At 42.1% G+C, this 22,359-nt stretch overlaps 1 protein-coding gene across 3 annotated transcripts in view; it reads right to left on the bottom strand.

Moving 5' to 3' along the window:
* Nucleotides 1–22,359, bottom strand: part of Ttll7 (tubulin tyrosine ligase like 7) — a 128,940-nt gene that overhangs the window by 15,446 nt on the left and 91,135 nt on the right. For all 3 annotated transcript variants that reach the window (XM_021157823.2, XM_021157824.2, XM_021157826.2), the window contains 2 exons: nt 7,209–7,369; nt 525–698 (listed from right to left, as the gene is read on the bottom strand). In XM_021157823.2, the coding sequence (XP_021013482.1) occupies nt 525–698; nt 7,209–7,369 (335 nt within the window). The remainder of the gene's footprint in view (nt 1–524; nt 699–7,208; nt 7,370–22,359) is intronic.

Below are 22,359 nucleotides of genomic sequence, written 5' to 3'. Positions count from 1 at the left end.
TTAAAAAACTATGTGTTTTAACTGGACAGGCAGGAAACTGGAATTTGAAATAGAACTTTACAAAAATTTGTATCCTGCTGGTTGGCCTGGCAATGTCTTGGTAGAGAAACACTAGATAAAAATCAAACCAAAGGCACCTTCTAAACTGTATTGTTCTCAGAGATGAATGTTGAAATGTCCCTATTAGGGAATAATAATTAACTTTATTCCAAGAGTTTGGAGTCTACTTACCCAGTTTTTGGAAACAAGAATATGTAAGTCAAATACGCTTGCTTCTGTTCACCTTGCATCTACCACCTGTAGGGTTGTGATTTCTGTGCTTGTTAAGTCTCTTAAAAACAAAGACTGTGCAAATAAAATCTATTTTCTAGATTATAGTATGGATGTATTTTCAGTTTTAGATGATCCCATGGTTATGTAAGCATTAAAAAAACCTCCTAATTTTAAAAGATTCTGCGTTTCAAGCTGTGCTAAGCCACACATATCTACATAAAACTCAGCAGAACTGAGAGTGTGAGACATACCTGGAGTTCCCCCAGTCAGGACCAATGCCTGAGATGGGTCCTCTTGTTTCTGTTGTGTATTTGTAAACCACTAGCAGGCACTGCTTGCAAAGCTCCACCAGGCGCTGGCAACACTGGAGCTGCAGAGGAGTCACCACCTCAGGGCTCTTACTGAAGATGCTCTCCCAAGAGGATCTGTTGGCATAGAAACAGACATGACTTCATGTTCACTGTTAAAAAAAAACCGGCAACCGGCAACCGGCCACACATCAGTTATCGAGCTGCAAACTGGGCAAGAAGGTAGAAATGGCCCCTCACATATGGAGTGAATATGAAAATTTTATAATAGATGCAAACTGGGAAATTAGTCTTCATTTTTAAAAAACCAAATGATTACTGGATTTCTCTTTAAGGCTGTGAGTGCTACCAACTTGAATAGCTAACAAAATGACTCCTTCCTGCTTTTAAACAGTGAAGCTATTCCATATTAAAGTATCTGTAAATCTAATTTAGGTATTCTAGGATTTGGGTTTTTAAAAATTCTATACTTAACATAATACTAGAACTAAAGAGATGATAAAACTGTCGTGATTTAATTTATGGCCACCCTACTCCAGGAAACTCAGTTTGACCCCTTGCTTATGAGCGCCCTGTGCACAATACTCCCTCTCTATCCATCCCTTGAGCTTCCTGGGCACAGGTGTGAGCTCTTGCAGTGACAGTGACGTATCCCAACAGGTGCTCACCCCCACACAGGAGCCGGTATCCTTCCTCTTCCAGGGAACCTGCTCCACAGTGGGAACAGCTCATAACTTCCTGGAAAAGCCTCGCTTCTGTGTGCTACTGTTAGCAAATCCCAAGTTAGTCATCAAGGCTTAATTCAGACATACCTTAGCAAGGATGGAGGTGGGGGACTCTTTTCAAACCATGAGGGGAAAGTGGCTTGAAATTTCATAATGGTTCAAGTTTCTCTTAACAATAACCAATTTGTGTAATCCTCAGGGAAAGAATAGGTTGGTTTTCACAAAGAAAAAAAATAATAAGGAAAAATCATTTTTCCTGAAAACAAAAGAAAACAGAATCCCAACGGGAAATTCAAAGACTCAATTTTCAACCTTTGGTGGCGATTTTATGTATTTGAAATATATATATATATATATATATATATATATATATATATATACATTAAAAAGTGTTTGAGAGTTTTTTGTTTTTGTTTTGCTTTTTCTCTACAAAGTCTACTGTTTATTTTCTTAAAAAAAAAAAAAACCAGCAACAAAAGAAAAAACCATCGTCCTAAAGACAGCATTTCTTATAGGGGCAAAGCTCAAGTGAATTAATTGAAAGAAATTGATTTTCTTCTGGGTTTGGAAATAATCAGACCTAAATATAATACTTTTTTAGCAAAAGCATCAACATTTCTGATCCATAGATGATTAAATGCTAGCTCAGCTACCTCAAAATTTACTGCTAAACACAAGACAATCTGTGTGTTTTCAAGATATATGTTATGGTTACAGATATAATAGACAATATAGGTATTTTCCTTAATCAAGCCAAGAGAACACTGAAGCAGAGCGTTAGCATTTATACTTGTACTTAAGATACATAATCTAAAGGACCTTAAATGTTTGAGCTGAGAGATATAAAATTGTGTATGCCTGTAAATACACCGAAAACATGCTTTGCCTGCCCATCTAGTCCTCTCTGCTGGGGTCCTGGTATGTCTATGAAAGTCTGCCTACCTCAACCCCCTCTGTTTTGAACAGGACTGTTTATGTTTTTATACTCTGAGACTGTCTTGTTGGATCTGCTCCAGGCCTCTCATATCAGTGTTATTTTTCTCTACTGGCCTTAGAATTTAGAGGAGAGAGAGGATGAAGTGAGATGAAGAACCAAAAGGGTGCTTCGTCATTTCAACTTGATGTCACTTTCTACATAACAGGTGGCATTAGTCTCTATGTCCTTCAACACTACCAACTGCCCATGGTAAGCAAGACGGCGCGCTGGTGCCTGCCTATGGTAGAACAGCTTTGACAGGTCTACCATTCCCTTTTCAAGATAAATGAATGTATCAATGTCCTATGCCCACTTCTTGTGTATGCATTCAATATCACGGCCAGAACACTTCACTTCAGTCTATTAAGTTATATTCGAGAATGAGCGTAGCAAAACCCCTCAGCAGAGAAAAGAGAATGAGTAAGACCTGAGTCCTGTTGTTCAAGACTGCAGAGCTTCCTCCATACACAAGAAAGCTGTGTTAGAGACTCAGAGTGTCCCTCCCTCAGCTCCGGCCTGTCACTGTCACGAAGGGCACCTGTGAAAACCCCTATGCTGACCCTTGAATCCCAACTGCCCAAAGCAACAGCACAAATTTTTGTGGGGTTCTTGTTTGGTTGATGTTGGTGTTGGTTTTGGTTTTGGTGTTTTGGTGTTTTTGGTTTTGGTGTTGTTTTGGTGTTTTTGGTGTTTTTGGTGTTTTGGTGTTTTGGTGTTTTGGTGTTTGTTTTGGTGTTTTGGTGTTTTGAGTTTGGGTTTGGGTTTGGGTTTCGGGTTTGGTTTTACAAGAATAAAAAGGGCTGAGAAGAAGTAGAGATACCAGTGTTTTCAATAAAAAAAATAATAACAGGGTCTCATTGCTTGCTTTTTAAATCTACATTCTACAGAAATAAAAGCACCAACATCAATGAAGTCTAGAAGAAAAATTAAATGATAAAATAGTTCTCTTGGCTTTTCCCTAATCCTCTGAGAAATATTGAAGGGGGTGGCTTGAAATGGCATTCCCGTTGACATAATGACAAGTGATAAAGTCCTGAATATGTCTCACAACAAAGAGAAATGCAAGACTTAGAAAGTCCCCCTGTTGTTCAATAATCCAACCACCCCACCCTTCTCCTCGTGGAAATTTTAGTAAAATGTTTATGTGAAGAAGGGAACTGGTTTGTTCCTTTGTGGCCTGGAAGGAAACCTGACTGAGGGTTGGGTGGACAGGAGAGAAAGAGCAATTTTGCTTTGTCTACTTAAAAATCTACACAGTCTTTTAAGTGAGAGAATAATCATCAGAAAGAAAGACAAAACATTTGAGAGTTGAAGACCTACTGTGAACACAGCCAGAGGGGAGAGCCATGAAGGATGGTGGTCCATCACCTAACGTCTGTCAAACTAAGGTAGCTTAAAGCCTAACATCAAGCCACTGTATGAAGCCCAGTGTTGCTGCTTGTCTTTGGTCCTCTGTTCTGATCTCCTGCAGTTCTGCTTTCCCTGGCAGTGTGTGTTGTGTCTTTAACAGCCGGTCTGACAGCTAGGGAGTCAAGGTGAAAGAAATCTAGTCTCATTTCTCAAGGAAGGATTTTAATTTTTTAAAAAAGTATTGCTTTCTTGCTCAGTTGTGTGGAAAATCTTTGACAAATATAATTTTAATAACTCTAGGACAACTCCGTACCTGTCTCTTCCTATTAACATACCCAAGAATGCTTCCTACAGTTTATTTCTGAACTAAGGTCTTGAAAATAAATAATAAGGCTTCCATATGACAAACTCCCATAGAAAATGTTTTGGACTAAAAGGCCTAAACTGGAAAGCATCCTTCTGAGTACAGAGAGAACTTGTGTATTCCTTCTCCCATACTGTTGTTAGCTACCCCTACTTCCTCTTTCTCTCCATCTCCTCCACCGTCCTCCCTCCTCCCAAGTTCCCCTCCCCACCACTCCCTCCTTCCTCCTCCATGCTTTAGGTAGTCAACACCTATTCTTCCTGTAGGTCCCACTGAAGTGTTACTTGTCAGAGCCATCTTTCCTGAGTTAGAGGCCCCAGAAATCTAGAATTCCCTCAGTCCAGGAAAACATGGTAGATGATTTTATTTAATAAAATTCCAAAACCACACTCCTCATGAGACTACTACAATCAGAAAGTGAACCATCAAAACCCTCCTGGGTGGGGGTGGGGCTGAAATGATCACTTAGTGTGTGTGTGGGGGGGGGGACTGAAATGATGACTCTGTTAAGAGTGTTTTCTGCACTCCCAACAGGACATTGGTGTGCGTCCCAGCACCCACACGGTGCAGCTCACAACTGCCAGTAATTCTAGCTTCAGGGGATCCAAAGCACACCTGCACTCACATGTATACCCCCCAAACACACACATACATAACCTTTCAAATAAAATATATCTTATATATATATATATATATATATATATACATACATACATATATATGTGTGATAAGATATATATATATATATATATATATATATATATATATATATATATCTTTTATAAATCTCCCAAAGGACTACCTAGAACTAAGGGGTTCTTGGCCACGAAGAGAAAAAAGATGATTATATTTGCTATCTCATAACAAAGCTCAGGGCGGAATTTATTGAAACCAGAAAGAATTATTTATAATATGGTTCAATTTTTCAGGAGGTAGGCGAGGTGGCTTATTTGTTTCATCTTACTCTTGGGTATGTTAACAGACAGAGAAAGGTATGGAACTATCCTAGAGTTACTTAAATTATATTTGTCTAATATTTTCCACATAATTGACCAAGAAGGCTACAATTTTTTAAAATTAAATTCATCCCTTAAAAAAATGAGAAGACTAGATTTCTTTTACCTTGACTCCCTAGCTGTCAGGCCCGCTGTTAAAGGCACACACACACTGCCAGGGCAAAGTTTCAGGAGATACGGTAGAAATGTAGAAGATGTGATCAGAAGATCAAAGACAAGCAACATCGCCTAGCTTCGTAGAGTCAAGGAATCCTACAAAGCACAATTGTGTAGCTATTAAATAAAGCCCAAAGCTAAACTCAGGCTTCCTGAGTCTAAATGAAGGCTTGCCCAATCTCTACAGGATAGATGACAGGCTCTGTGTGTGTTTTAGTTACCTCACCTGTCACATGAAGGTAACAGAAATAGTTTACTCTAGATACTATTATGGCGAATATGTGAACAACTGTCTTCTGCTTAGTAAGCCTTCGTTAAATTTGACTTAAAACGGCTGTCAGTGTTTGTAGGGAAAGATACCACCACGAAAACTTGCAGGGTATGATGCTAGTGGCATGTGAGAAGGAACCTCAACCATGCCAGAATATGTTACCAAAAACAAGTGAGGAAATTAAGCCCTGTGGTCAATGAAGTCAGCATATGTACATCTTCAGATGCTGACTCAACAGATGTATATCTCCAGATGCTGACTCAGCAGATGTATATCTCCAGGTGCTGACTCAGCAGATGTATATCTTCAGGTGCTGACTCAGCTGATATATATCTTCAGATGCTGACTCTGACAAACACCCAGCATTAATATAAGTAGCTCACTGTTTTACAGCCTTCCATGGTGAGCAGGAGCTGAAATTCCAATGTAGCACCAAACCAAAAGATTCACAAACAAACCAAATAGAATGGGTTCAGATAGAGAGAGACATTCTGGAGCACAATCAATTGAGGGGCTACAGACACAGATCAAATGTTTCATCTAAATCTCTGTAGAAGGCATTATAGCCAAGATTATCCTCAGATGTCAGTGCAATCCAGAGTGCTTTTCCCTTCTAGTGAAGGACGGATGACAAGAAGCACACAGTGGTGGTAAGGGATCTGCCAAAGGCACGGAGGATGCAGGCTCATGTCTAGAACATGTGAGTGTCACTCAGACACTATGTCAGAGCAGAGAGTATGTTAAGATTTTATAACAGAGATAAGTGTAATCTGGCTTCTAGGTAGGACTCAAACAATGCAGAATGGACGGATCTTTAAGATATTTGAAAAATGAAGAGATTTTATGGAGCACAGTCAGAACAGGATATGATAAGAGAAAGGCATAAGAAAGTTAGGGAGAGTGCTTAGATGGCTGTGTCCATGAACAAGTATAGATGCGGACAGGTGAGGACAACTGATAGAATGTGAGCAAGAAGACAAAACAGGGAAATGAAACACTGGGCACAAGACTACCCAGAAGGTGCATGTGTATATAAGTGTGTGTGTGTGTGTGTGTGTCCATGCATACATGCATGCAGTATGTATATGTGTATAGTGTTGGTGTATAGTGTGCATGTATGTTTTTGTGTATTGTGTGTATTTGTATGTGTGTGTATATATGCATGTGTGTGATATGTATACATGTTGTATGTGTGTGGTATGTATATTCTGTGTGTATGCACGTGCTCTGCAAGTGTTTCTGCATGTGTGCATGTATGTTTTGTGTATTGTGTGTATTTGTATGTGTGTGTATATATGTATGTGTGTGGTATGTGTGTGGTATGTTTGCATGCTGTATGTGTGTGGTATGTATACATGTTGTATGTGTGTGGTATGTATAGTCTGTGTGTGTGCACGTGCATGTGTGCATGTATGTTTTGTGTATTGTGTGTATTTGTATGTGTGTGTATGTATGCATGTGTGTGGTATGTATACATGTTGTATGTGTGTGGTATGTGTTTCTGCATGTGTGCATGAGTCGCAGAGCTCAATGCTGGGTGGCCTCCTGAATTGCTCTCCATCTTACTTTTGTAACGAAGATCTCGCATTGAACCCAGAGCTCACTGTTAACTCGTCCAAATCAACTTAGTTGCTATAAATTATATGCAGTAAAAATTTGCATTAAAGGACTATTATTAAAGATATTTGACCATTTCCATGGTTTACCTTTATGACTAAATAACAACAGAGTTAAAATGTAGTAACAGAAAATAAATGACTTCAGCTCACCCTGAATCACAGAAACAGCTCCACAGTCCTTGGCCATGACTCCAGAGTAGGCGATTAAATACCCTGTTGAAAATCCGGTATAAACTCAGTTCTTCAGCATCAGGGACCCTCCAGATTCTTGGGAGAACTGTACGAATACTTGATTTTACTATGTCCAAAACCTAGTGGAAAAACAAGTACTTAAAGTCTACATATGAATACATGCGTCTAAGTTTCAAAGATGTGTCTTTGCAGTGAAAGGTGAGTGTCATCTCCTGCAGCCCAGGCTGGCCAAGAATTTACTGTATCACTGAAGTCGGCTTCCAGTTCCTGAGTCTCCTGCTTCAAGCTCCCAAACACTCACATTATGGGCATGTGCCACCATGCTGGCTTAAATGTAAGAGATGAAAGTCTGCATGGGGAGGGGAGAAAGGGAGGGAAAGGGGCAAGGGGGAGCAGGACTGGGAGAGGAGAGGTGCAGAGAGGAGGAGGAGGAGGGGGAGAAGGAGGAGGAAGGAGAGGAACAAAGAACTCAACAGAAATACAGACCAACGCATGCACGCATGTGTGAAGGTCTGCTGGTCAGAACTACTGCTGAAGCCAACAGAGAGGGCTGAAACAAGCGGAGACTACAAAATACATGCTTTACGAAAAAGAGCACGGGATGTTGAACTTCACTCAAACCACAAATCCCAATTCTAGAAGACTTGATATGTCAAGTCAAAAAAAAAGCAAACAAACAAACAAACAAGCAAACAAAAAAACATTAAAGTGTCCATGGGCACAGGTCTTTTAGGCCCTGAGTGAGAAAAAGATTTCCTAAGCTGTATAACATCATGATCATATGACTATTAAGAACCTGGAGCCATTAGCAATATCAGTAAGAAAAGGCCCAGTGCTGTGGCACATTTGTGACCTCCGTAGAAAAGAGACAGGGACAGGCAGATCCCGAGCTCACTCAACAGGCAGCCTAGCTACTGAGTTCAGAGAGGATCTGTCTCAAAGAGGCAGGGTGGGTGGGTTGTTGGATGGTCCAGTAAATAAAGGTGCTTGCCAGCTATGAAAGCTATGTCTGCTAACCTATGTTCATGTCCTGGAATTCCTATCAAAGTGGAAGCAAGAAGCCTTTTCCATAGGCTTCTCTCAGACCTCCACGTGTGCCCAGCAGTGATGCAGCCCCCACACATGCACACAATAAGAGTAAATAAAAAATAATAATTAAAAAATAAGCTGGAGAGAAATCAAGGAGTACTAAATTGGCTTCTGGTTCCCAGGAGTATGCATAGACATAAACACAGCATATCTCACAGATATACATGAGCACAGTATATCTCACACACATATACATAAACATAGTATGTAGCATACATGCACAAACATAGTATATATCACACACATACAAAAACACAGTATATAACATACAGACACATAGAAACAGTATATCTCACACACATTAAGCACAGCATATCTCACACACACGCAGAAACATAGTTTATAACACACACACACATAAACACAGTACATAACATACACACACACACATACAAACATAGTATAACACACACAAAGATACTTTAAAAGAAAAAGGAAATGATCAAATTACAGAGAAGATATATTCAAACATACATACCCAACAAGAAATTAATATCATGAACATATTTAAAATTGCCATAAAACATTAATACAAATGTGCAATGAATATAAAGAATTGGGTCATATTAAAAAGATAATGGTGAAGGCAATTGCTCTCTACAGGAATAAACATGAATTGGAAAGAAGAGTGAGAACCATTTCTTTCCACTGGTGTTCCCTAAATATTAAGTGATATTAGCCTCTGACAACTAAGTTCTATTTCAAGCCAATACCCATTTTTGCAGAATACCAGACCAGCTCCGAGTCCTCACAGTGTATGTATGTGAGCCACACGGTGGCCTCGCTTCGCTTTGTCCTGTCCCCATGACTGTGAAATGGGGGCAGAGATGCACATCCTGCTGTGTGTCGAGGTGTATCAGTAAGCGCAGGGGACAGGAGAGAGATGATGCACCCCACAAGAAAGCAGTTAATGACAGACACTCTCCTGGATAATGATTCCTTAATTACAAAGAGGATTAAAAAAAACACTTTCATATGAATTATTCACAATAATACTGATATAATATTCATACCAGGCATCGCTTTAATTTATGCTGTTTTAAATTTCATTTAAGCTATTCATTTAATGCTTTGCAATATTTAATGCAGAAAACAGGACTTGTGAATGCTGGATGGAAGAGTGAACACTGGAGGAAACATAATAAAAACTTAAGTCATTTCTCAATGTTCCTTTTCCACTTTCTGCCATTGTATCTGTAAAATGCAATAGGGCCAAAATCATAATTCAAAAATGAAAGAATAAAAAAGGTGGCCAATTACAGGTTATCATATGCTAATCCCAAGAATAAATATGAGTTACATAAAATAACCAAAATAGACAAATGCTATCAATGCCGGGCATGGTGGCGCACGCCTTTAATCCCAGCACTTGGGAGGCAGAGGCAGGCGGATTTCTGAGTTCGAGGCCAGCCTGGTCTACAGAGTGAGTTCCAGGACAGCCAAGGCTACACAGAGAAACCCTGCCTCGAAAAACCAAAAAAAAAAAAAAAAATGCTCAGGATTTGAACACTACTCTAAGCAACTAGCTTTTGCCTTTGCCTCATACAATATCCATGCAAGCACTTTGCAAAGCATACTATTTAAGACCCTGGTATAATAGCTGTCTTGTATGAGGCTATGCCAGTGCCTGGCAAATACAGAAGTGGATGCTCACAATCATCCACAAGATGGAACACAGGGCCCCCAATGAAGAAGCTAGAGAAAGTACCCAAAGAGCTGAAGTGGTCTGCAACCCTATAGGTGGAACAACAACATGAACTAACCAGTACCCCAGAGCTCATGTCTCTAGCTGCATATGTAGCAGAAGATGGCCTAATCGGCCATCACTGGGAAAAGAAGCCCCTTGGTATGGCAAACTTTATATGCCCCAGTACAGGGGAATGTCAGGGCCAAGAAGCAGGAGTGGGTGGGTAGGGGAGCAGGGCTGGGGGAGGGTATAGGGAACTTTCAGGATAGCATTTGAAATGTAAATAAAGAAAATATCTAATATAAATAAATAAATAAATAAATAAATAAATAAATAAATATAGGAGAAAATTGAAAAAAAAAGACACTCTCTGGGTTACAACTTTACATATAATTATTCTTAGTCTAGGGAGACTTTTAAGAGCATGGTAGTCTAGTATCCTAACCTTCATATGTCTGTAAATCAGGACCTAAGGGCTTGAGAGCTTTCATTCCACAACTAAGATTTCCTATGGCTCAGGAGAGCTTTCCCAGACTGGGGAAGTTTGGAACCACCTGGTGAGAGTCCACACTCACTCCTTTCTACAGAACATCACTGAACTCCGACTCTCCTTGCTTTTAGCTTTCAAGAAGAATCACTAAGGGCAAGCTCTGGTCTTAGGAGAGAAGATGGATTAGAAAGATCCATTTCCACAGTTCAAAGGAAAAGAATCCAAACGCTTCCTCTTCGGAATTCTGAAACCTCACACTAGCTCTTTGCTAACCAAAGCAGTCTCTGCCTACTCACCTGGAGAATTCTCTATCTTCAGACAACATCACTTGGGAGGACAGCCCACTTACTACTAACCTACCACACGACCCCTCGAGGACCAGACCATCCTCTGTCATCTGTCACCTGACTTTAATGTCCTACTAATTAATAGCAGAGAACTGATGTCCCATTCAGTCACATGTTTATCCTGTCCCCAGAGGCTTAGGACAAGGACTACCACTTACCGATTGCTCAGGGAAAACCTATGCAGATGAGGTAAGCATCGGAACTTAGACTGATTCTAGGCATGTCTGAATATATTAAGTCCTGAAATCCCAAAACCAAGTAAAAAGTACTGTTGCTCCATGGCCCTTTTCCAAAACCCCTGAGGTGGAGTCCACGATCATGCACATTAATATTTATTTAGAAAAAGATGGAAATGGGAGCTGGAGAGATGGCTCAGCAGTTAAGAGCACTGACCGCTCTTCCAGAAGTCCTGAGTTCAAATCCCAGCAACCACATGGGATCTGATAGTCTCTTCTGATGTGTCTGAAGACAGCTACAGTGTGCTCATATACATAATATAAANNNANNNAGGAAGGAAGGAAGGAAGGAAGGAAGGAAGGAAGGAAGGAAGGAAGGAAGGAAGGAAGGAAGGAAGGAAAGAAGGAAGGAAGGAAGGAGAAAAATAGTCAAAGCAATATAGAGAAATGATAAATTATTTCCTGTCAGATCATGATCAACACCTGAGTTCAAGCAAATGAGGCATTGCCATCCAGGTATTAAGTAAAGTCTAAAGTTGATAAAACATTTTAGATCTTATAATTGACAAATCAGGCCAGAACAGAGCGCAACTTGATTGAGTTACAGACAGCTCAGAATTCAGCCTCTCTTAACACTACCACGGTTTTGTCTTCTCAAAGACCAACAGTAAAAGCTAGGGAGACAAACTCAAACTGTCTTTTCTTAGGTTCAGATCTGTTCTAACAAGTAATGTTTGGGAAGACAGGCAGAATCCCTGTGCAGACAAGGGTGCTAGACACCTCCTCCGTGGTGCCCATAGAATTTGGACTAGATTGTTTAAAGGCTATGTGACTGCACCTTTGGCAAAGCTAGCCACCATGTGGCTGCTGGGAATTGAACTCAGGACCTCCAGAAGAGCAATCAGTGCTCTTAACCACTGAGCCATCACTCCAGCCCCCATACCACAGTGGCTTTAAACTTGTTATAGAGCTGAGCATAACAGTGAATTTATGATCTTCCCGTTTCCATTGCCCACGTGCTGGGATTACAGGCATGTGAATACAGCCAGGGATTGAGCCCAGAGTTTTGTGCATGCTAGGCAAGCCTCTACCTACCATGTTACACCCCCTGCCCAGATGCTGAATAATTTGTGAAGTATAATGATAAATGGCCAGCAAGGCATCCTTGCATTTAACTGTGGGCTCAAGAGAAGCTAACGTACAGAACTAAGTATCATTTCTTTATGACTTTGCAAAGCATCCCAATCTAATATTAAGCCCTCTGTGGGAAAAGCAAATGGAAAAATTCAGTGAATGGCCACGTTAATAAAGTGAAAAGACTTGTCTTCTTGTGAAACATAGCCCATCTGAAGGCATAAAGCACACAGATAAATACATATTTTGCCACTACAGATGCTGAATGACAAACTACTCCATATGGCTGAGCAGTTGGTCCTAAATTAAAATAATGGCAAGAGGTGAAGACAGTTTGGAAGCAACATTAAAATCAGTGTGAACAGCTCTAATGATGTGTGCAGCCGCTGCAGCTATAGGGCGAAGGCGTATTTGCTGACACAAAATGAACCACTCGGGACAGCATCCCCTGTCAGCCCATACGAAACGGAGATGGGAGACAGCAGCAGCCGAAATACAAGCAGCAGCCGCTGAGGTAGGTGTGGAAAGGGATTTGCTACCAAGCAGCTCTGGTCAACGGGGATCCATTAAAAATTCTAAAACAAATGCAGATAGACTATGACTGGGTTCTCCCCACTGCCCCCACCTTAGTTCATGCCTACGTATGACAACAGAGAATGTGCTTTTCAGCAAACTGGGCATTCTTCATAGCCCATCAACGCGGCACACACTCGTACTTCATAGATAGATAGATAGATAGATAGATAGATAGATAGATAGATAGATCCCTTATGGAGCGTTGGAAGCACGGCTCTTGGCCGAAAACTAGACTGTACAACTGCAGGTTTGCCACAGTCTGATGTTACAGGAGAGAACTATTTCCACTCCCTGCCTCTGAAGACTCTCCTCAGTGTTACATTCTTTTTTTTTTTCTTTTTTTTTTTTTTTTTTTTTTTTTTTTAAAGATTTATTTATTGATTATATGTAAGTACACTGTAGCTGTCTTCAGACACTCCAGAAGAGGGAGCCAGATCTCGTTACGGATGGTTGTGAGCCACCATGTGGTTGCTGGGATTTGAACTCTGGACCTTTGGAAGAGCAGTCGGGTGCCCTTACCCACTGAGCCATCTCACCAGCCCAGTGTTACATTCTTAAGCTCCAGCTCTTTATTATTTTATACCTAGTAAGGAAAATGGGAAGAAAGGCAAATAGTCTTATTTCCATAAAAATGCATACACATGCACGCACGCGCACACACACACACACACACACACACACACACACACACACACGACAAAGCATGCGGGAGTCTCTGTGTTTGGCAAGCTAAGCTCTGAATTTTACAGAACTCTGATGAACATCAGCAATATCACTGTTCTGCAATCAAAACAAGTGAGATAAATATCTATTTCATCTGTGGAAGTATGAATGCTTGGGATGTGCCAATCCCTCCACTGACACATGAAGAGTTCATGGTTAAAGTCATTAAAAACATGAAGTGAACTTTCAAAATCCCCAACAGCGCCCAGCTGAATTCATGGACAAAACCGGCAACCAATAAATTCTTTTTTTTCCATTTTTTATCAGGTATTTAGCTCATTTACATTTCCAGTGCTATACCAAAAGTCCCAGAAACACACATCCTGAGTAACAATGGGAACAGGCAACTCAGATCAACCTGTTTTAAAGGAGTTTGGTCATCTAATGCTTTCTCACCCAGGATCACTTGTACTTGTCAGCCACTGCCTAAGCTTTACCTAGGCTGCACCCACTGAAGAAGCAAGTGTGGCTGGAGGCACTGCTACCTGGTGTCAACCCTCCAACACCCAGTTTTAGTCTACCCTCTCCATCAGCCGGGCCAGCACCATCTTAAGATTCACTTAAGTCTGAGGTCATTTCCATCCATCTGCCCCCTCCCTTCAGCTCACAAGTCTGACCTGTGCTGTAGCTGAAATGCTCTTCCTGCCTCCTTCAGATCTCTCCCCTTGGGTGCTCCCCATAGAAACCTCCTTCACTTCTAATTATCCTCAGTTAGCAACTGCATCCCACAGGAGCAGAGCTGAAAGAATGATGCATCTGATTAATCCACATCTAATAACGTTAGTTAAATCTTTGGTTTTCTAAACGGGTGACATTTTATAAGATCTAACTCTGCATTCCATGGCTGACGTACATTTCTTCATTTCTTCTTGTCTTTGATATATTTTCAAGCTTTCTAGGGAACTAACAGAAAGTTGGGCACAAGCCAACATGGTAAGTCAAGAGGTCACATTTATATCTCATCTCTGTACATTCTACAAAGAAGAATTCTACACCGAAGAATTCAAGTACACACAAGGTTTTCCTTTCTCACCAGAACTGCCCAGTGCCTGTAGCTACAAATCTCAGAGAAGGCCTATTAAGTCTCTCAGCTACAATAAGGGTAGGAGTATACCAAACCCAAAGCTGTATTTCCACAAGGCCAGGGCCTCTTTCCACCCCCTGACACTGACTCTCTCATTCGTGTGTGTGGGTGTGGCTTTCTCTTCAGTGCACTTTGTCTTGCTATGATATTCACTCTCTCATTGTCACAAGTTAGTGATTTGGTTCTCATTTCCCAGAAATAAATTTGAAATAGAGACAAGATGGAGAAAAACTATTTATGTGTTTGAATTTATAATATGGACAAATCAGTTAGGCACATGATAATCTGCCCCAGTGATCCTTGAGAATAATTCCATACTTTTATCCCTGTCTGAGGTAAGTTTTAAGAATTTTGGGTATTAATTTGCATACTCTGGATTAAGCAGAAAAACATTCTAAATTTGAATTAAAACAATAAACCTTTGCTTACAATAAAATGTAGTGCCTCCCTTGTCCACGGGTGTGATGGCGTGTGTTATGGGATGGGACTGCCCATGCTTCTTTGCATGAATATTGGTGGAAGAGCTATCAATTTAGCATAGATAGTTTTTTACAAAGATGGAAAGTTCTACACATTTAGAACTTGGAGTCAAATGAAGACTCATGGGAGAGAGCGCTGAAAGCCTTCCTGCAGTAGGAGAATGTCATCACAGAAAGGCCGCTCCCTAGAGCCTTTGCATGTTGCTATGCCTGGGTGCCTTGCCCCTCACTCCTCTGAGATAATAGAGTCTGTCACAAAAAGACCTCTTGAACAGAATAGGTGAAGAAAAAAGAGAGACGCTTGCTGTAACCATGACCACAGCAAGAAAAACCACTACTAGTGAGTTGCATTGTGGGACTCCAGGGCTTCTCTTCTGCTCACAGCCTCTGCCTAGCAACTCTCGAACGTCCGGGGGTCTCTCAGTAAGATGAACTTTTCTCTAATTCAGATCAGCTCTTTTTATCCTTGAATGCCAAAATCCAATACATGAATTCTTTGGCCCCAAAATAGAACTGTCTATAAAGTAGCCAGGTAGGGGAATGATCATAACTGTTGAGCTAACATGAACTATGAGACATTATTAGCAGGAATGGGTATCTTATTATATCTTAAAGCACACAGCAAATATAAAACCTTTGGGTGATATTTGACCAAAGAACGAACCAAAAACCGGAGCTCGTAATGGAGTAGAAGATGTATAAACTGAGAATAAAGGTTCCGGACCTCACTTTAGTACAGCCTTTCTGCTCTAACAGAATAGCCTCTGAGCAAGTCTTAACAGAAGAGCACGCAAGTGTCCTTACAGTAAATTGGCATGGGGGAGCTGACATGTGGGATATGCATGTGCTTATAAATTCACAAGTAAGTGCTTATGTTTATTTTTAAATTTCTAATCCCAGTAAGCATGACCCTTAAACATATGGACTAATCCTTTCTATTCACAGACTGCGTCCTTCTCCATTTACAGAAGCTCATCTCACGTTTACCAGGCATCTCGAATCATACTGATTTAATAAACGTGTGTCGCAAACCTGCAAGTTGTAGAAGGAACAGCAAGGCCACCTCTGCATAGATGCTGGGTCACACAATCGCAAAGACATCTGCAGGGGGACCTAATTGAGGACTGCCTGAGAGATGGAGGATTGCTGATGTACACAGTGCCAGCCAATCAGGAACTGCTGTTTAAAAGAGATGCACTCTTAGGACCAATGGGGTGCAGGTGGAGGGTATTGAAGGAGCTTGCAGCAGCGTTCAGAGAAGCCTGCTGAGGGGTTCTCACCGGCTCCAGGAGTCTGTGTCATTGATTCCGTGCCACCTCACCTCCAACCCCCAAGGGGCAGGTAGGGTAGGACAGCAGGCAGTCCAGGGCACAGGCAAAAGAAGGTGACTACATGTGAGACTCATTTATAGACAGATTAGAGGGACCCATCTATACCTGAGGTGTCAGAGCCTGAGAGGCACCACTACTCAAAGCTGTCAAGTACCAATCCCCACAGCTGGCTAGCCTAGCCCAGAGGCAAAGCCTCCACAGGTCCTTCTGTCCCTGAGCTCTAGAGGACTTGAAGCAGTCAGCCCTGGGGTCTGCTCCTAGGACTGTGGCACTCACCAGGACTGTTCAGCACTGCCACAGGGTCTCCTCTTCTTCCCACAGACTGTGGGTACCAAGAGGTCCCCAGGCAGGTGGCTGGTAGCATGGTAGCCCTAAAGGGTCTTTTAAAATTCATAAACCTCTCACAGTAGATAGAAGGCAGGTACAAGTGCCCTGAAATGTCAAACGGGGAAAGATAATTTGTGGCTGTAAGGGAATCGTATAGGTGACATGAAGAAGACGGAAGGAATGTTCTGAAGGACGGTGTGCTGTGTAGGAGGAAGGTGCTGGAGCCAGGGCAGTCTTTATCCACCTCTTTGTTGTAACTTCTAATTCTCTGTATTCTTTCTTTTCTTTCATTTGATTGTCTTAAGTTTTGGTTTTGTTGTTGTTGTTTTTGCTTTGTTTTGTGGTGCCAGAGATTAAACCAGGACTTCACGCAAATGCCAGGCAATCACCTGAGTTATATTCCTCAACCTGTTTTGTATTTGTTATTCTGAGGTAGACTCTTTACTCAATTACCCAGGTTAACCTTTAACTCATTCTAAACCTTAGGTTGGACTTGAACTTGTGACTCTCCTGCCCATGCAGCCTAGATTAAAATCCTGGGCTCAGAACCCAGTCCCACCTCCTTCCCTTGTTTCTTTGAGCCATGGCGCCAACCCACATCTCTGTTATTTAGCCAAGTTGTTTACAACAGACTGGTCCATTTCTCTCAGCCATCCCTCCCTTCGCTTGTAAAACAGATCATGGTAACTTGAAAAATATAGAAATACATAAAGTAAAGGAAGGAAAAGGCAGTAGGTAGCATTGCTCCCCTTCTCTCAGTTCAGTACAGAGAGCCGCTAGGAATAAATCGTACGTGGTCAAACAAAGGAAGGTGCTTTGAAGTAGTATCTCACTATGTGACCCTGGCTGGCCTCGAACTTGCTATGTAGACAAGGCTGCCTTAACTCCTCACGGTTGGGAGTATAGGGTATACCACCATACAGGTGCTTCAAGAAGGAAAAAACTAATGCCAGAGAGATAGGAAGGCAGTCAAGCATACAGAAAAAGACAGACAGACAGACAGACAGACAGACAGACAGAGACAAAAAGACAGACAAGAAGACAAAAAAAAACAGATAGGTTAATTTTAAGTAATACACTCATTAGTAGATTAAAATGAAACAATATACCTTATTGTGTAACTTATTACTTTAATATAGGGTGTCCTTTTAGGTTGGTATCAAATGAAAAATGTCACTGGATTGTTCTCATAGCCCCTCTAAATTCATAAGTGGGAAGATAGCAAAGAAAGGTTTTATGGAAGACCATTAAGAAAAGGGCATCTCGTCTATTACACCTATGCTGTTAAATGTGGAAAGCAATAGATATGACTGTCCTCTCACTCTAGATGAACTGAAACTAAGTTACAAACTCAATTTGTGTGGTCACAGTAGTTCAAGTGCTTCATGTGGCCAGGAGTGGTGGTGCACGGCTTTAATCCCAGCACTTGGAGGTAGAAGCAGGCGAAGATCTGAATTCGAGGCCAGCCTGGTCTACAGAGTGAGTTCCAGGACAGCCAGGACTACACAGAGAAACCCTGTCTCGGAAAAAAAAAAGGGGGGGGGTGGTGGAGAGCTTCATGTGACTAGTGAGTGACACTGGATATCATAGACACGTAGACACACCCTTGCAGAAAGCTCCAAGGGGGCTGAGCTCCCAAAACTCAGCCTGGAATGTTTATCTCGCTTGGCAATTGATACGGGAGTTCACCATCCAGAATGCATGGTTGACAGTGAGACAGGAAAAGATGGCCACCAGATCTGAAAGGCTCCCTCAGTTCCCACAGGCATGGTCCACTGGTTGCACTGAGCCCAGAATATCTCCAGAAAGAGAAGACCAGTGAGCAGAGGACACCTGCCCCCCAGAGGACACCTGCCCCCCAGAGGACACCTGCCCCCCAGAGGACACCTGCCTCCCAGAGGACACCTGCCCCCCAGAGGACACCTGCCCCCCAGAGGACACCTGCCCCCCAGAGGACACCTGCCCCCCAGAGGACACCTGCCCCCCAGAGGACACCTGCCTCCTGGAGAGTCTGCATTGAGTTTTGTTTCTTGCTGTGCGCTTTGGGTTATTTTACTACCTTGTTTGTTTCATGGGTCTTTAGTCACAGGCTTGCATTCTATATTTTACTCAGAGAAGATTCTAGAATAGTACTCAATCAAATGCCACTAAATTGCAAGAATGCACCGTGTCCTTCTAACCATAATCCCACTGCGGGACACTCTAGCTGCTTCTTGGTAGTTGGCTATCATAAACAGTACTGTTATAAATGTTGGCCTATCGACGTCTTTCCTACTTTTCAGGATGAAAATCTGCAGGACACAGTGCAAGGAATGGCTCTTCTGACTCACAAGGCTACAAGCATCCATAACTTAATAAGTACCGTGAATGACCTTTCTGAAGAGTTAGACCAATGTACCCTGTCTGATGGCAGAGCAAAGGCCCTCTTAGCCATGCTAGGCCCACAGATGAGAATTATCCATCTTATTAATTTTTGCCAATAGGATAATTTTCACTTGCTGTTGCCTCATCATTAGTAAGGCCAAAGATCTATCTGCATGCTGATTGGCTATTTGAAGATCTAGTAAATAGTCCTTTCTATGCATTTTGCCACGCTACCTGTGGGTGTTTATAAGCTGTTTTGACTTTTGTGACTGACTGCTAAGAATGATTGGTTTACCTCTGTTACTTTTTATGTTATGGGCACTGAATGTCAGTCTTCCTCAACACTCTCCCATGTGCTCAGCACCTGCCTCGCCTGCTCAAACCTCCAACTACTCAAATCCCACTCCTGCCTGCTCAACTTAATTCTTTACCTGCTCAACATCCTCACACCCATTCTGTTTTGAATTTGCTTTAAGGTCTCTTTTGCCATTCCTAAATTTTTCTCTAGGCTTTTTGGGGTTTTGTTTGTTTGTTTGGTTGTTTGGGTGTTGTTGTTGTTGTTTATGTTGCTGTTGTTTTGGGGTTTTGGTTGGTTGGTTGGTTGAGGTTGTTGTTGTTGTTGTTGTTTGGGGGTTTTGGTTGGTTGGTTGGGTGGGTGGTGTTGTTGTTGTTTGGGGGGTTTTGTTGTTTTTGTTGTTGGTGGTAGTTTGTTGTTGCTGTTGTTGTTTTGTTTTTGTTTTTGATATGTGGTTTCACAGTGTAGCCCAGACTAAGCTGGAACTCCCAACAGTCTTCTTGCCTCAGCGCCTTGCATGCCAGGATTATGGGGAAGAACCACTACCTACACCCGACTTTAAGGTTTCCTGTAACAGTCTTTCAAGATTTCCCTTTCAGCTCTCTTGGTTGTTTTAAAGATGTTGTTTCCCCATCTGCAATTACAATCATCTTTCCTTCTGCATTTCCTTTGCCTTAATATTCTCCTTTGTTACATACCAAACTGCAACCTGCATGGAACTTATTTTGTGTATGATAAGAAATAAGATCCCTTTCTTTTCTTCTAAAATAACCAATTGTTTAAACATCATTACATTAGTTACTTTTTGTTGCTGTGATAAAATACCATGACCTAAAGGCACTCATAGAAGGAAAAGGTGTTCTGGCTTATGGTCCATAATGGGGGAGAAGGCCAGACTCGGTTACTAAGCAACTACGCACCAATGGCTCACAGCATGGTGAATGTCTGTCTACCTCTGTTGCCTCCTCTGACACATACTCCTCAATGAAGACACTGCCTCTGCCCATGGCAGGGCAGCACATGAGCTGATGGACAGCCCTTCAGATCAGTTTACTCAGATAAAGGTTGTAACCTCATCGGTGTCAAATTCCATCTGATCTATCAACAAGCCGTAGAATGGCCAAATGTTAATCCACTTTCCTAGAGCTACTGAAATAGTACTAGCTCCTGAAAACCGGCCCAGCACATGAGACAAGCCTCTTGAGGGGACGCCATCCCTACCTCCCACGCTCCTTGGCATGGCAGCTGTTACGTGTCCTTTGCTTTCTCATCAGATCTCATTTCTTCCATCACACTCTGGGGCCCTTCCTCTCCCCTCTGGTTATAATAACTGCTCTTGGTAGGACCAGACCTCAGTTTCCCAAAAATCTTGATACTGCCCCTCCCTGCCAGTCATTGTTCCAAACTATTGTCACCCATGCACAAATGAGGAGTCTTCATCATTAAGGCATAAAGGAAAAAAGAAATCTTACTAGCCCGCACCTCTCTCCTCATTACCACCAGTTCATTTTGTGTCTTCCCCCAGCTCTGAAAAGTGTCTGCACCAACTACTGCCTTTTCCTTTTTGAGACTCACTAATTGAATTCCCTCAGACTGCTCAAAATTTAACTGTGGTCACCACTAACCTCCATGTTTGCCTAAAACAACAGACAGGTTGATGCTCTACTCGCAGCAGCAACTTCCAGCACTGCACATCAGTCTGTGACTGAGGTAGCCTCATGTGGCTTCAGGGACTCCCAACCCCTGCTGTTTTAACTGGGCACCACCTGTCTCTTCTCAGTCCTCTTCAGAGAATCCTCCCACCTTCCATTCTTGCCTGCAAGAGTGCCCCCTGGGCTCACAGCGTCCCAGAAACTCCAGTCTTCTCTTACAAACTTTCGACGTAGTCCTGTCCAGCCCTATTCCTCGAAATGCCTTACAGCCTCCACATCCAACCTCAACTCTGCTCTCAAACCCATATGTACATCAAAAAACACTCAATATCGTCACTTGGATAGCTAGTCAGTACATCTACCTACCATATGCAGTATCAAAGCACAAAAACAGGGGGCTGGAGAAGTGGCTCAGTGGCTCAGAGCACTTGGTCTTGCAAGAGGAGCCACATTCAGTTGCTAGCACCCACATGGAGGGTAACACGTGTCTGTAACTTCAGCTGCAGGAGATAAGACACCTCTCCTGACCTCTCTGGGGTCCTGAATGCACATGGCGCAAAAACATACACACAGATAAATACATATATGCACGTAAAATAAAATAAGCATTTTTTATGTGCATGACTGTTTTACTTGTATGTATGTCTGTGCACTGAGTGCATGCAGTGCCCTTGGGGGTCAGAAGAGAGTGTGTGTCTCCTGGACCTGGAGGTTATGAGCCTCCATGCGGGTGCTTAGAATAGAACCTGGGACGTGTGGAAGAACCACCAATGCTATTAACTGCTGAGCCATCTCTCCAGTCCTTAAAATAAATACTTTTAAACCCACACAACAGGCCTACAGAATCCAAGCATCCTTCCGCACCGTAGCTGACCACTCCTGCTTCTTGCCTCAGTTGCCCTAAAAACCTTCTCATCACTTTCTACTCTATGCCGCATTCTCTCTCCTCAATTCTCGTCCCCTCCAGTGGTTCTCAGTCCTTTCAAGTGACTAGTCAGACTACAAAAGTCTCAAACTTTTCCAGTGACATCTCATCTTCTAAAGTGAAACTCTTTCTTCTCGAACCCCATAAAGTCTCAATCTGAGCGATGACCCACCATCCAAATTCATCTCTTATAACTACTGTATCACTTATTTTCCAATAAAAAATTATCATGTAAATAGATTAATAAGTAAAACTGTGATCTATCATCCATACACACATCAAACTAATTTTCACTCCATGATCTTTGTTCCTGCTCCCCACTCTGCTGACACACGGATTCACAGACATCTGCTGACACACTACCCACAGATACATGCTGACACACTGATTCACAGACATCTGCTGACACACTACTCACAGATACATGCTG

Source organism: Mus caroli, chromosome 3 (genome assembly GCF_900094665.2).
Source record: "Mus caroli chromosome 3, CAROLI_EIJ_v1.1, whole genome shotgun sequence".
Lineage (NCBI taxonomy): Eukaryota > Metazoa > Chordata > Mammalia > Rodentia > Muridae > Mus > Mus caroli.
This window is presented reverse-complemented; position numbering and strand designations above follow the sequence as displayed.